Genomic DNA, 14,496 nt, shown 5'->3' on the forward strand with positions numbered 1-14,496 from the left:
ACCCAAGCACTTATTGCCATTTATTTAGGAAATTCCTTTTAGGAGGGTAGGGAGCAGGTGCCTTGTCACCCATTTTAGGAGACAAAATAAAAAATAGAGGCAGAAAGAGGTGATTTCCTTCAGGTCATCCTCTACACTGGTAATCAGCAAAATCATGACTAACAGCCAGGCTAACACTACAAGGCTGTGATCCAGAAGAGCAGATGTTCCTCCTGGTCCTGCCAGCTGTGACTCAGAAATATGGCTGAAAGTTTATCTGCGGGACCCTGCTGTAAGTTCATGAAACATCCCGCTGTCCTCCAAAGGCATTCCCTCACAGTGCTTGTTGTACTGTTTCTGGAATGTTCTAACTTCTAAGGGGTGTTTTCAGTTAATGCCTTTAAGAAATAAAACCTAGAAGAAGTAAATGATATTGAAAGAAGCACCGTCTTGGAACCCTTTCAAGCCTCTTCTTTATCCCAAAGAAGAAATATACACCCAGAAGTTGAGGCCAAGTCCAAGAGCCCCAGCCTCCCTTTCTGGGGTTTGTTGGCCTTCCGGAGGGGGGCCATCCAAAGAAACACCTTTAGGTCAATATTATTATATTAACCACATGAGAATTCTGAGAGAGAATAAGAGAGAAAGAGAGAAGGAAAGTGAGAGTGAGAGAAAAGCAAAGAGGGTGAGAGAGGGGGGGGGACTTAATTGATCTAAGTGGATAATAGTCCTAGAGAGAGAAAGCCATACAGGGAGAGAAGGGAAGCTTTTCGTTGCTTGCTCTTTTCATCCCTACTTGTAGCAGCAAGCCCTAATTTTGCCTTGGCTTTGATCTATTTTGGTGCTAGTCTCTTCTGGGTGGAGCGAAACAGAGGAAAGTATGAATGTCTCTTTGAAGTCTATGGGAGATACCATTATGAGTTCTCACATGAGCACAGACACTTGAGACCCTATGCCTAGAGGGTGAAGTTTCTTTGGGGTTAGAAAAGGGTTAAACTGTCTTGTTTCTGGGCCTTTAATTGGCTTCTTGCTTTGGTAGGTCTGGCTCTTAGCCTCTCTCATCACCCAGTGGCTGTTACAGAGAGTTGATTTAAAAGCCAGAAGATATCCTCTCTTTCCCTTCTCTTTAGCTTTAGAATACCCAGCAGAAACTCGAGAACGGGTTACTAACTAGTCCAATGCCCCAGAGACTGTGTTGAATTTGAGTGTCAGGATTCAGGGTACCTTTCTCTTGTCTGGCGTCTGGCCATGCTCTTCTGAAAGAACTGATGAGCATGGTTGTAGCCACCATAGGAAGTTGTGGGGATTTGCTACCTTGGCCATTTATATTTCTTTTCATGACTAACATCAAGCTTTATGCTAATAGTAAAAGATTCACAGAGGAATTGGGAGCAGGGCAGTAGGCTCAAGGTTTTTACTCTCAATGTCCCAAATATTCTTTCTAAAGTTATATCTATTCAGTAACATTTGAGGGGAGTATTTTATAATACAAGAAAAAAAGTTTAATTGAAATATGGTTCTATAAGCCAAAAGGAATATAAAAATAGAAGCTTTGGTTTCTGTTTTAAAAGCAACAAAATATTATGGTATGGATGGCGTGCGTGAACATTTTCTGAGAGCTCCAATAAGATAAAAACATTTTAAAGTACTTATTCTCCCCACCCCTAATCCACATTTACTCACTTGTTTTCATTTGTGGGATCATATCGGGGAAATGGATCATGGTCATTATTGTTAAAATCATAGCTAGCCTCTGGATCCTAAAGAGACAACAAAAATAACACTATAGTATCATTAAAAAAAAAAAAGAAGAAGAAGAAGAAGACGACGCACTTCCAAGCAAGCCTTCTGCCCCTATCCCACTCCCATCCTGGCTAAATACTCAAAAGTCTGTGTTTTAGAGTCTCTTGCCCAGTAGCCAAGCATTTATTATACCCACAAACCAGACATAGACAGAAAAGCAAGTCAGCATCCAATTCTCAGTGAATGTTACCGAACTGATAGCTCATAGAAGCTCATAAGATATTAGAACCAGAAGGATTCAGTTTAGTTAGTTCAACCACATCATTTTTCAAATGAGGAAATTGAAGCCCAGAGAAGTTGAGTGACTTAACTAAGCTATAGAGCTACTTAGTGACAGTTTGACACATCTCTCTAATGAATATAGGTGCAAAGAGGTGGCTGTGCGGTGAGGCTTAGGTCCACAGTGATCTCCTCCAGACTCCCTGGTTATACTAAATAAACATGTAATTTACTTAAAGAGAGTATGCTTGAAATTCAAGACAAGCTTCCAGGTCCTACCCACCGTTTCAACCAGATGACTACACTTAGATTACTCCCACATAGAGAATTCTATCACCACTACTGCCACTTCCTGCATTTTCCGTTTCTTTTAATAATTCCTACTTCCTAATAATCTTTTTTATCTCATCTTTTCCTCCCCCCCCCCCTTTTTTTTATTCTTCAGCTAGGGAATGTTGGATGAACGGAAAGGATGAGAGAAAGACAAGGGAAAATCTTAAAGATGAAACACTGATCTAAAGGCCTAAGATATTATGAAGTGCTTCCTAAACAATTAAGTAAATAGTTTTTATTTACTTATTTCCCATTTCTAATAAGCTTTACTTTTCTCAGCTTGTCACATTTGCACTGTGTAGTATACACTTTGAATTGGCGTGAAAGGAATCACATTCACGTTATTTCACAATATGAGAGATACTGATCCATAAGGGATGTGAGGAGGAAGACTGAAAGTGATCTCAGGCATCAGGCTTGATTTGATGGCTTTAATGCTGCCAATATTGAGTGACACAGAAGTCTGAATGGCTTTTAATAATTTAGTTGATGTAGAGCCTTTCCCCACCCCCAATGCACATGATTTTATACAATCCTTGGCTCCGCTAAATTCTTTCAATGACAACTAATCCCAAAAAGTTCATATGGGCTGGCAGAGGTGTGAGGGAAGTAGCAAAAAGTTGGCTAGTCATTCCTGGGGGCAACATCATGCTTGAAGAAAGAAAAGCCCTGTGTGTCTGTGTAGACAGCCCCCTAAGTTGCAAGTCATGGTAGGGCCCAGACTCACATAATTGGCATGGATGTCTGTGTGATTCCACTCCAAGCCATCATCCAGTACAGTGATAACAACTCCTTTGCCTGTGATGCCTTTTTGCCAAACAGGTATCACATGGAGATCCAGTTTGGGCAGAGAAGCAGTCATCCTAGTATCTTGCTGGTAAGGCAAAACAAAGAAGTGTTAGTAAAATCATGGTTTGCTTGCTGCAAAATGAGAACTGAAGCTACAGTCTGGACACCCAACTTTCTTTTTCCTGGGGTCACTGTACTCTTTAGAAGAAGGCAATTAGGTGAAATAAAAAACACAGTTGAGGGTGGGGCCAAGTGAATCATTGGAGTGCTGTTCTTTTCCCAATTGTTTCAACGGAAGGTCACACAAAAGAATGAATCACCCTGTGACCCCTCTTTTTGAGCTACATAGCTTCGAAGAAGTCTGTCCCTAAATTTCTTTCATATATAATGACATTCTCAAGTTTTTCATCTGCCTAAAACTTATTTGATGTTCTGTGTTTCCATCTCCCCCAAAATCCTAAGCCTCAGTTGCCACAATGAACCTGTTTATATCATGCAGTTCACAGTCATTTATGGATGTTTTTATGTTTTCTAAAATAAAAAGCAGAACCTTGAATGCCCAAGTGGCTGTAGTCTCATCAGGACTTGCAATTTACTTGCCTATTTACAAATATGAGTGATTTAGGGAGCAAGAATCTGTGAGAGGACATTTGGAGTTTTCTTTTACAGATAACTTTTCTGAAAGTTACAGTGTATGGGACTGTATGGGAGAAGAGCTTCATAGTAAGAAACACAGATATGAGCTTATTGCCCAGCATTTGCCATGAGTACTGTTTGGAACCCCTAACTTGCATGGCATGATTTTCTGCACTTATTCCAACTAAGCTTAAAGGCAACAACCCCTCCTCTTATAACAGTTAAAGATCTGTGTTTCAGACATTCTCACCTAGGAAAACAGATCTAGATCATGGAAGGTCCCATCAGCCCTAATCTCCAAGTAACATAGCTCTCTGCTGAATTCTCCATCATTAAAAAAAAATCTATTGTGCAGATATAACAAAATAACCAAGGTCCTATGCCTCCCTTTGGTAGATACTCACCAAGTACCACTGCTGATTCCACATTGGATCGTTGAAGAGATTTAGTGCTGAGTCTCTAGGAAGTGAACGTTTACTTCTGTCTTTTTCATACTGCTGTTCAGCCCATATCACCTACAAAGAATTTTACAGCAAGAAAATCAACAGTCAAATTAGCCACCTCTGTGTAATCATCTTGCCTCTTACTAGCTCCAGCACTGACCCCACCAGAGTTCAAGCAGCTCCACAGTGTTTTCTTTTGACTACAGATCAAACTGGTAGCTCAGTGAGAAGAAGGGATTGCCCACTGGGTAGATGAACATTTCCTCAATTACAGTCAAGTGTACCTTTAGGGGGAAGAGAAGCAGTCAATGAAGTGATGATTCCCTCAAATTACTTACACTGTGATTTCAATGGAAGGAAAAGCTCAGCCTGCTTTCATCAGCAAATGGACCATAATACCCATTTTATACTGAAGTTACAGGGCTCTGAAAATTTCCAGGTAGCTGAAAATTTGTCCATTTTTATGGAATGAGTCAAGCTAAGAGATCCCAGAGACTGCTGTTCTGGTGCTCTTACAACTTAATTTCTCTTTCTTTATACACAAGAGGTAGAAAATGCTAATGTTACATAAGACGAGAAAGGTGCTATGTCTTTGCACATCTGCAACTCTAGCTCCTGTCTGCTTCAGCCTCTTGCTTAAGAGTATATTTTAATATGAGAAACAGATCCAGAGTGATGAATGAGCAATAGTGACCATGCACACTTATCATTAATTTAGTCTCATGTATTATGCAAAGAGATTTGACAGTACAAAAATTACCTGCCCCACATTTATGGCATAATCCTATTATACTGGAGGCCTGAGAGGGTGAGGGGCTGCTTTGTGGTTATATTCATTATGAGATAATACCCTGCTCTTATTTTGCTGGGTAACATAACTGTTTCCCACCCAAAACATATCCTCTCTGTTGTGTATATGATGATAGTCCAGTGTGGGGTGTGATATTGTTAATGTGAGAATACTTATGAGTCAGATCCAAAAATAAAAACTGAAAAATAACTTGCAGCTAAAGGATAAAACCATCTACTAAGACTGTCCTGATTTTCTATTAGAAAATATATTGCAAACCTATTATAAATATTGAGAAGGACTTGAGAGCTAAAAATTAGTCACTATGATTTATTTTTTTAAAGTGCTTGTATTTTCAAGCTTAATTGTTTTGGCTTAAAATACCTCAATGCCTGGAATATGCTGCCTGCATCTGAGTCGGTCTTTGAAAGCTGGCTGCTAGAGAACTAGTACTCATTTTTGAGGGAGAGAGTAACTTATACTTGGAGATTTCATTAACAGTCTTATAGCGATTGCTGCATTTCAGAGGGCTAATTTGAAAAGATATTATTCCTCATTAAAAAAAAAGCAATAAAGTGACAATCAAAAGCAATTTTTAAAAATGGAGTATAAAAAGAGGCACTCTGCCATCTAATCAAATAAACATCTAATTGTCATAAACAGTGTCATTGACTCCAAATCCCACACTAATCTCTAAGAGCAGACCAAATGGAACAGAACAAATTGGTGGTGTCTTTCCATTATGTATGTAATAGGCATCATGTTCTTAATTTTAAATAACCCTTTTGATTTGGAAAGAGCATTAAAAATCACCTACTCCAACCTTTCACTGCAAGTTCTAGGATTTTTCCTATAATTAAATTATTCTGGGGATAATTTTTATAAGATCATATAGACTTTTTTTTTTTAATGAAATTAGGTTAGAGAGTAAATTCTTAGCTCTTTTTCATTATTCCTTGACATTTCTCCCCAAAACCAACTGTTAAGGAAATATCTAAAGAATGGAACTGGTGCAGCTGTTCATTTTAGTGAGACTCTTTGAATAATAGTAACAGGTATGCTTCAATCTGTCCAATTTTCTCCTGAGAAGGGAGGTCATTAATTCCTTGAGCATTAATATCGGGCATGCATTTAGTAAATAAGGAAATATCTTAAGAAATGTCTACCTATCTCTCTTGTCAAAGTCTAAGCCTAGTCCAGAGGTCCTACTTTTCAAAGACCACAGACAATAAGCCATCTGCCTTGGAAACGTGAAAGAAAGACTTTATTGGGCAAAAAATTTTAAAGTAGTGTTCAGGGCCTCTGATTTGGTCTCCCCCCAGCTAGCCATTAACTTGAGTAAAAGCTAATGGTGCGTGTGTATTAGGTAAGGGTCACACTGCCAGAGGTCCTGACACAGCATTCTTTGAATGTGGTTGCTATTTTTTTTTTTTTTTTTACATTTGAACTTTAGTAACCCAGGCCTGGTCATTCTCTACCCTCATAATCTGTCTTATTCTTTTTAAAAATTCTAGTTGTAGAACAAATGATGTAGCAAATTATTTCAGAGGCTTTATGAATTCCATGTACATTCAACCGTTCTATCGCCTTTCTATCACTAATACTTTTCTTTCTGGGAAATTGAAAAGATGTGTTCTATCTCTTACAAAGCTTCCATAATTCTCTAGATTATCTTTCCTGGGCAACAAAAACCATGTATACAGATATTAGGCCAGCCAGGATAAATTTCCATCAGTATGACATATTTTTGAGAAACAGCAAAATTGTGTATGCAAATTACAATGCTTCCAATATAGTCAACATTTCTATTGATATGTTTGCTGACCTTGAAGACAGACTTCAAAGATCCATAGGTACATTACATAAACATTGTCCCCATACTATTTGCCTATATTCATTTTACACATTTTCTACCATTGCCCAATCATTAAATATGTATAAAAACTAGGATAAAAAGAGATGAAATGAGATCAAAAATGAGATAAAAAGAGATCAAACAATATAATACTTATGGGAATACTGGCCTAGTGAAAGCATGATTTAAAGCTCCCTCATAAACACTAGTTTCCTAACTGAACTAAATAGAAATGGCAGGGTTTTTTTTTTTTTTCTTTTCCAATTACACTGAATGTTATTAAAAATGGGATCATATATTATATTCTTCTGGCATCCCCACATTGGATATTAAAGTGCTTGGTACATAACAGGCATAAAATAAAAGGTTGTTGATGGATTGTATTGTCAAACATTTTCATTAGTGCTGTCACTCTTTTTTCAATATTTATTTTCATGCACTTGGACTGGATTTGTGAGCTAGTATTATATAAATATCAAATCTTTATCATATATATCATATATGTATCATGTATATATAGTATGTTATACGCCATATGTATATAATTTAGTTAACCAACCCAATTCCATCCTGTTATTATTATGTGCAGTTATAACCCTATAAAAATTACAAGAAACACTACAAATAAATAATTGCAATCACAATAAATAAGAATCATATTTGCAAAGTGCTTTTGCTCTTGTTAGCAACCATACGGAAAGCAGATAATCAGGTTACTGGTTTGAATAAAAATGCACAGCACTTACACGATCATCATCAGACAATCTCTTAGTGATATGAAGGGCACTCCTTCGAGACCTTCGGGGATGGTTTTTATGCTTGAATAAGTAGTGATTTTCAAGAGATCCAATCTATAAAGGAAAAAAAATTAAAATAACAATCTACTTTCCAAGACAAGTATATATGGATTAGATTGAAACCCAACTAAATTAGAGACAGTCAACTTTTTTTAAGCCCATTCCCTGTACTTGAAGTTAATTTTTTTCTTCATGAGGAAGGTACTGATAGAAGCCGTCTCTCTCTTCAGTGTGTTGAGTGAGATGAGCCTCATGACATTATTACTCGAGCTCCCACTATACTTGGGGGCTGGTGATGCTTCTGTTACACTCATTTCAGAAGAACTACATTTGTTTTTCTATGTGGCAGTATTGTATAGGTAGACATTTCTTAAAAAACATTTTATCAAGTTTATCCTTTCAGAGAACAATAATTTATAGAAAGCAGGCAACCCCTTTGGGTACCTTCTATGGTTAGTGCCACATTCAATTAAAACAATTTGTTGTTGTTATAAAATATAACAATTGAATCTGTAGTGATAATTGTTATAAGCTAGTAGTGACCATTTAACTTTATTCTAGTTTAAGGCTTTGGAGGAAAAGCCAGCATTAAGGACATTTGTAAGAATACCATATTTAGGGCAGATGTTTCACCTTAGAGTGTATAAACTTTTCTGGGTACCTATCGACACCTTTGATCCATTTAGTACTATGTTCACTGTTCTTTTAAGCCAGTGTCCCTTTATTCAAAATAGTACTTAATTTGAAGCTACCAAATTCTCTATTTGTCCCGTATTTTTTTTTTTAATTAAGAGATGAATGATTGACAATGGGTTATATCAGAAGAATTTCATTTTTGACATTGGTGGTTCTCATCAAAATCTGAACCTCAGGGAGTGAACCTGTTGTAAGTTTTAGATAGAGTTGAAGAGAAAGAACGGTGGCCATAAGAAAAGATCACCAAAGCTCAGGTCTGTTTCTGCTATCGAGTGGTTTTACTTTTGGTTTTCCACCCCCCAATCCTAGCTTTATTCTGAGGCTTTCAGGACCTCAGGATAGTGATGCTAAATTAGTGTAAACAAAGGGAGAAATAAGTAGAAACAGGAAAGCATTATTAGTCTTTTACAAAGAATTGTTACTTTTAAAATGTTAATAATAATGCCATTTTAACCAGAAATGGCTAGAGAAAATATAACATATGCAAATATATGCAAATATAGATGTTTTTCCCACCATTTTTTAAAGCTTCTTGTCATTCCCTTCTCAAAGATCCTACCAAGAATACCGGCTTATTGTTTTTTAGCTTTTGGATTTATGATTTTGAAAGGCAATTTCAATTGTGAATGGTCTAGGTTTGGGCATATACCTGGGGCTAATAGAAGAGAAAAGAAAGAGGGATTTATTTTTTGCTCTTTCCCTCAATTTCCTTCCATACAGTTACCAGGGCTATTTAGCAGTCCAAATGCTATAGGATTAAGTATTCGGCTCCCTCTTCCCATCCCTCCAGGACACAAAAGATTTCCATGATGCTCATAGTACACACCAGTACAATTTTACCCACTACTCACTCTTTAGATCCCCAAAATTCCTTGTAGTTTCCAATTGACTACTAAGCAGCTTTCTTTGTATTTCCTTGGTTCCCCACAAGCTGCTTTCGATGCCTGGAGTGCCTTCTCCAATCTGATCATGTTCTGGAAACCTTTGATTCTTTTCCTAAACTCTGTGCAAATGTTGCCTCCTTTGTGCTGTCTTATTTCACCCCTCCCTAATTTTCTTCCATCAACAAATATTCAATCTTTCAGTCAACAAATATTGAGACTCTGGGTACAACTTCTATTACTATACCAATCATATGTAATTGCAATCATTTGTTTCTAAACCAGTCTCCTCTATATTCTTGATTCTTTTAAAGTTTCTTTTCCTCCTATCAATCTTCAGCCCCTAACACGGGGCCTGGCACAGAACTAGATCTGAGCAAAAGCAAAAGTCTTGGTCTGTTACTAGGACGCGAAGTCAATCTGTGTACTGACTTTCCTGCTGGGTATTTCAAAGACAGTTTGGCTCATAAAGTTGGAGAAAGAAGCCTCTGGCAAAGGAAGGCGTATTCCCCAGTGTATTAGATCTGTCGAATCGCCAACGCCCACGCCGATTACTCATCTGTGACTTCAGCCGCGTCTCTACCACCCACCACCAGAAAAACGCGCCAAAATGTTTTACAACTCCCTCCTCCCCCGCTTCAACACACACCAACTTCCACTTCCAAGGCAAGAGGTGAGAGCTCGAGTCTAAACCAAGGAAAAGGAAAGCTAGATTAGCACTCACATCCCCTGGTGTTCCCCTAGAATGGCACAGCTGAACAGCGCCCCCTCGTAATTCCTTGACGCCCCCGCCCCGCCCCCAGCTAGCTACTAACCCAGCCCTTACTTGGACAGGCAACAATTTCCTTCACAAGCTGAAACCCCGAGGGAAGCTAGTATGCATATGGCTGAGGAACAAGAAAGAAATCCTTTCCTCACAGTCAACTCTGCAGTTTGACCCTTCAGGGAGACTGACCAAGCAAAGTTGTGGAGCTCGGACTTTCCAAGTTTCCGGTGAAAATGCGGGGCTCTCGATAGAGGCGTGGAGAGTTGGTTCATGTCTTTTACCCACCTCTTCTCCTGCGGGCTCCCCAGGCTACTCCGTGTCCCCCCAGTCCCTGAGTCGCTAGTCTCAGCCACAGGCGCTCTCTCAGCCCTGGGCGTGCCCCCAAAGGCTGCCGGGGGACATCTCCAAGCCTGCTTAGACCCTTACATCAGGACTTGGATCTGATGCTGCCATATTGAAAAGAAGCAAACAGCCGGCTCTTGACGCAGACTGGCTGGGTCCCAAGGGACAGAGCGCACTGCCTCTCCCGGGGGGCTCTTGGTTGGTAAGAATCTGCGTGCATCTCAAGTTCGCTGAATACGCGTGGAAAGATTTTTCTTCTAAACCGCGCAGAAACAGATTTCAAGTCCAGAGCGTACAACGGCAAGAATAAGCTCTACCCAGCTGCAGCGGCTTCGTTCTGCCTGGCTGCGCCCAGCCCAAACAATAAATAATGCAAGCCTTCTTTCTCCAAGCGCGTCAGGGGCAAGAGCTGGAGAAGCTTCTGCTCTTTGCCACTGGGATCAGGAGAGTGCAACCTGGGACTCACACTTGGGAGATTGCGCTCCAGTCCCGCCAATTCCCTTGGGCCCCAGAAAGTTTCTTGAAAGTGCAAACTCTTACCTGACCCAAAAGGTCATAGCCCAGCTCTTCAGCTATGGCCAAAGCAGCCTCTGGTCCCCCGGGGATCTCCGCTGCCCATTCGTTCACAAACTGCCTCTTCGCTTTTACACTGTTCAATGCACACCAAGCGCAAAAGAGAGCGAAAGCAGTACACTGCAGAGTCCAGGCTCTTCGCCCCATGGCTCACACACTCGCTTTCACAGAAGTGGGAAGGAGAGGGGCAAAAGGAGCAAGACAGGAGAAAAGCCAGAAAGACTCGCCCTTTCTACTCTCCGGCTCTGGACCACTTCTTCTCTTTCCCGATTACCCTGCAAGGAGATAGGCGACATGCGAGGAGAGGCTGGGCGGCGGCGAGAGCTGAGTGCAGCGCTTTGGTCTCCGGGCTGAGTGGAGCCCCAGCCCTTCCCAGCCGGAATGGAAATGAGTGTTTACACGTCAAATCGACGAAAGCCATCTCTTGACGTCAGATCTACCTGGACTAAGATCTGGATGGTATTCCCGGCGGGGTGGAGAAGCGGCTAAAATAAGCAGGGAGGGATTAAGAAAAGGAAGGAACCGTTTGCTGGGATCGGTTAACTCTGTTCCTTGTCTGATCGTAAATTCTGTAGCTGTGAGAAACCACTTCTCAAAGAGAAGTGCCCCATTTTAGTATAGCTACCAAGAACCAAAGGCTGGGAGCGCAGCACACTTTTCCTCCCCTCTGCCCGTTTTCTCTCTTTAACTTGTGTGGGAGAAAGAGGGGAAAAGATTCTTATAATGGCCCTGTTGATAACAGCACCTACTATAAAAAACAGGGCTCTTAAGGCTTTCAAATTGGACAGAGGGTGGGAGGGCAGGAGGAGGGAAGCTTCTACTCTTTAGAAACTGATCTAAATTGCCTAAGAAAATGAGCACCTCTGGAAGACAACGTTAAAGCAATACTTTAAAAAAATGTATTTTTAAACGAGTCAAACCACCTTAGTTAACAAGTTACTTCCTTCTCTCCTGTTTCTCAACCTCAAAAAAAACAATAACTAAATTCCGTTTCAAATATTGCAGAGCCTAATATCACCCACTTTACAGTGTTTAACAGAAAAATGATAAATCACATGATTTTTAAAAACAGAAAATCATTTTCTTTATTCATCGCAAGGGGATCTTGGCACCCACATGGTGTTTTATTGACTCGGGGAGAGAAAGGGCAAATTTCATTAATTCCAAACTTTCTATTTTTCCTTCTGTAGAGCTCTTCACTTCAGTGTTTAACTGAAGCTGTACTATTACTTTCTCATAAAATGCACAGTATCTCTTTGTAGAATAACGTTTTTCCGTGGAAAGAGAATAAGCAAATGTCTAAATGACACCCTCCCCCAACCCCCCAAGGAAGCAAGCTTAGTCTACGGTGCTGAAGCCTATTCTGATCCAGAGGGGTTGAACCTGGCGGGAAATTCTCGGCTGCGTAGTATTCAGCACCGAGGAGTGGACAGCGCCACACGCGCTTGTGGTCCGAGCTGCAGTCTCTTCCTAAATCCAAGGACTGGCGCTCTTCTGCAACTGGCCTTCTTTTGTTCTGTGCCTTTCCCTTCTCTTAAATAACAAATAAAAAATTGACCGCCGGAGAGAAGTGTGGTTAAGTTCATGATTTGACTGCTTATATCGAGCTCGCGGGAAATGCGTTGGACTCAGCCCAAAAGTAAAATTGCAGGGGATTAAAAATCTCATCCACGAAAGGTTTTTTTTTTTTCTTCTTCTTTTTTTCTTTTTTTAAGCTCCCAACCGCTGGGGGGCGCAGCCTTTTCTAGAGAAAGAGAAGAAAAGGGTTAAATTAGGTTTGGGAAGAAGTCATATGAGTTTGTAGAGAAAGGAAGCAAAAGATATCCTTTACAGGAAGCGAATGAAACTACACTTGGTGGAGGATGATGCTGAGTAGTGTTAATTCTTCATTTGCTTCCATGTTTACAGAAATATAGACTATATCAATAATTTCTTTAAACATAACGCTTCTTAACAAAAACGAATGGCCATGTTAATAAGTCATGTGATACAGTTAAGTGTTTTACAATAACATCTCACATGAGATGTTACGGAATGAGCTCAGATTGATAGCTCTTCTGTCTGCTCTTTAAATTCACGTGTGTGCCTTTGATGGCTGGGTGAGCTGTCTTCTTTTCCCTTCATGCCTCAGCCTGAGTTGTGGCCTCAAGCTCTCTGAGTTTCCTTCTCACAGTAGACAGATGCTGTGTGCTAGCAAGGCAAAAGAAATTTGTTGCAGATGTTTAATAGTGATAGGTATGGTTAGAGCAGGAACACATTTGCCCTTATTGGTGGAGTAAATCAGTTTAGCAGAGTATTGTCGATAAGGCCAGTGTCTCATTAATGAGACATTTGTCTTAAATGGAGCACTGTGCAAGCCTAGAATAAACATTTGGTTGATGTGCTTATTAGAGTAAACTACATTCTCACAGTAAGAAAATAATATCCCCATCCAAACAATACATATCAGTGATTTATTCTGAAACTGTCTAAATTTTATCTGATGGATTTTATTTGCCACAACTTCTGAGATTCAGAAGAAATGAATACTTATTAAGGTGAGGGGTGCAAATTGATGTAGAATCCAAACCTCCAGGCCCATCAGTGTCATATGTTATATAATGAGTTAGAGGAGCCAATTGTCATCCTTAAATTTGTTTTAATAGTATTTACTTGGTCTGATTAATTTATGTAGAAAACAGGATCATTCAGAAACTGAAGAGGAGTGTATTTCCATTATGAATTATCAAGTGAATGTCATGCCTTTCATGATGACTCCCAACTGCCTAATGATACAGTTAGTCATATATTAAGTTTTCTTGGAGACTAATAGGAACTGGGCTAGTTTGAGCAGGAAGCAAGAATATGTTCAGAGATCTGTAGATCGCCATATCTCTTTAGTCTTAGAAAACAATTTTTGAAAACCTTTTGTTACTAAGAAAGTGTACACACTAAAGTGCACAAAACAATATGCTCAATGATTTATCACAAAGTGAACACTATATAACCACTGAGGTCAAGAAAAAGAAAATTTATAGCCATTTAGAATAATATTTCAAGATTTTCAAGAGGAATGGGAGAAAGAGTGAGGAAATAACTTAGGTTTAACGTTTTCCAATTGTTATATAGACTTACCTGTTTCCTTTGGGTAATAGTAACTGTATATTAAAACGAGTCTGTAATCAATTAGTCTGTAATTAAACCAGAAAATATTTGGTAATGGAAAATACAAAGGAAAATCTACCTATAGCAGTGTTTCACAACATAGAAAATAACAATATTTGTGTGGCACACTGTGGGTAAACTGGAAGAAATTTGGGGATACCTGTATGGGACTTGGTAAAGAGATTCATTACATATATTCATTACATTTATATAATACAAATTTGTGACAAAAATAAAATGCAATATTTGGGGCAGCACATTCAAACCGAATATAGGTTATTTTAAATTGAGGAATATGAATACGTGTCCATCACTATAAATTTTTGTCTTAAGTTTTATACTTGAAAGCCTATATACCATTTCTAATCAAAACATTTTAATGATAATCTTTTCAAATTCTTGATAGTTGCTTTCGGAAAAAAATTTTATTTGCACAATTAGAGAACAAAATTT

At 39.3% G+C, this 14,496-nt stretch overlaps 1 protein-coding gene across 1 annotated transcript in view; it reads right to left on the reverse strand.

Annotated features, from left to right (window-relative positions):
• Window positions 1-11,157, reverse strand: part of PCSK1 (proprotein convertase subtilisin/kexin type 1) — a 35,358-nt gene extending 24,201 nt beyond the window's left edge. The window contains exons 1-5 of the mRNA XM_023522886.1: window positions 10,867-11,157; window positions 7,591-7,695; window positions 4,161-4,271; window positions 3,059-3,205; window positions 1,660-1,736 (exon numbers count right to left, since the gene is read on the reverse strand). Coding sequence (XP_023378654.1) covers window positions 1,660-1,736; window positions 3,059-3,205; window positions 4,161-4,271; window positions 7,591-7,695; window positions 10,867-11,046 — 620 coding nt within the window. The 5' untranslated portion in view covers window positions 11,047-11,157. The remainder of the gene's footprint in view (window positions 1-1,659; window positions 1,737-3,058; window positions 3,206-4,160; window positions 4,272-7,590; window positions 7,696-10,866) is intronic.
• Window positions 11,158-14,496: the final 3,339 nt, after the last annotated feature.

The sequence above is a fragment of the Pteropus vampyrus genome, unplaced genomic scaffold (assembly GCF_000151845.1).
Source record: "Pteropus vampyrus isolate Shadow unplaced genomic scaffold, Pvam_2.0 Scaffold11, whole genome shotgun sequence".
Lineage (NCBI taxonomy): Eukaryota > Metazoa > Chordata > Mammalia > Chiroptera > Pteropodidae > Pteropus > Pteropus vampyrus.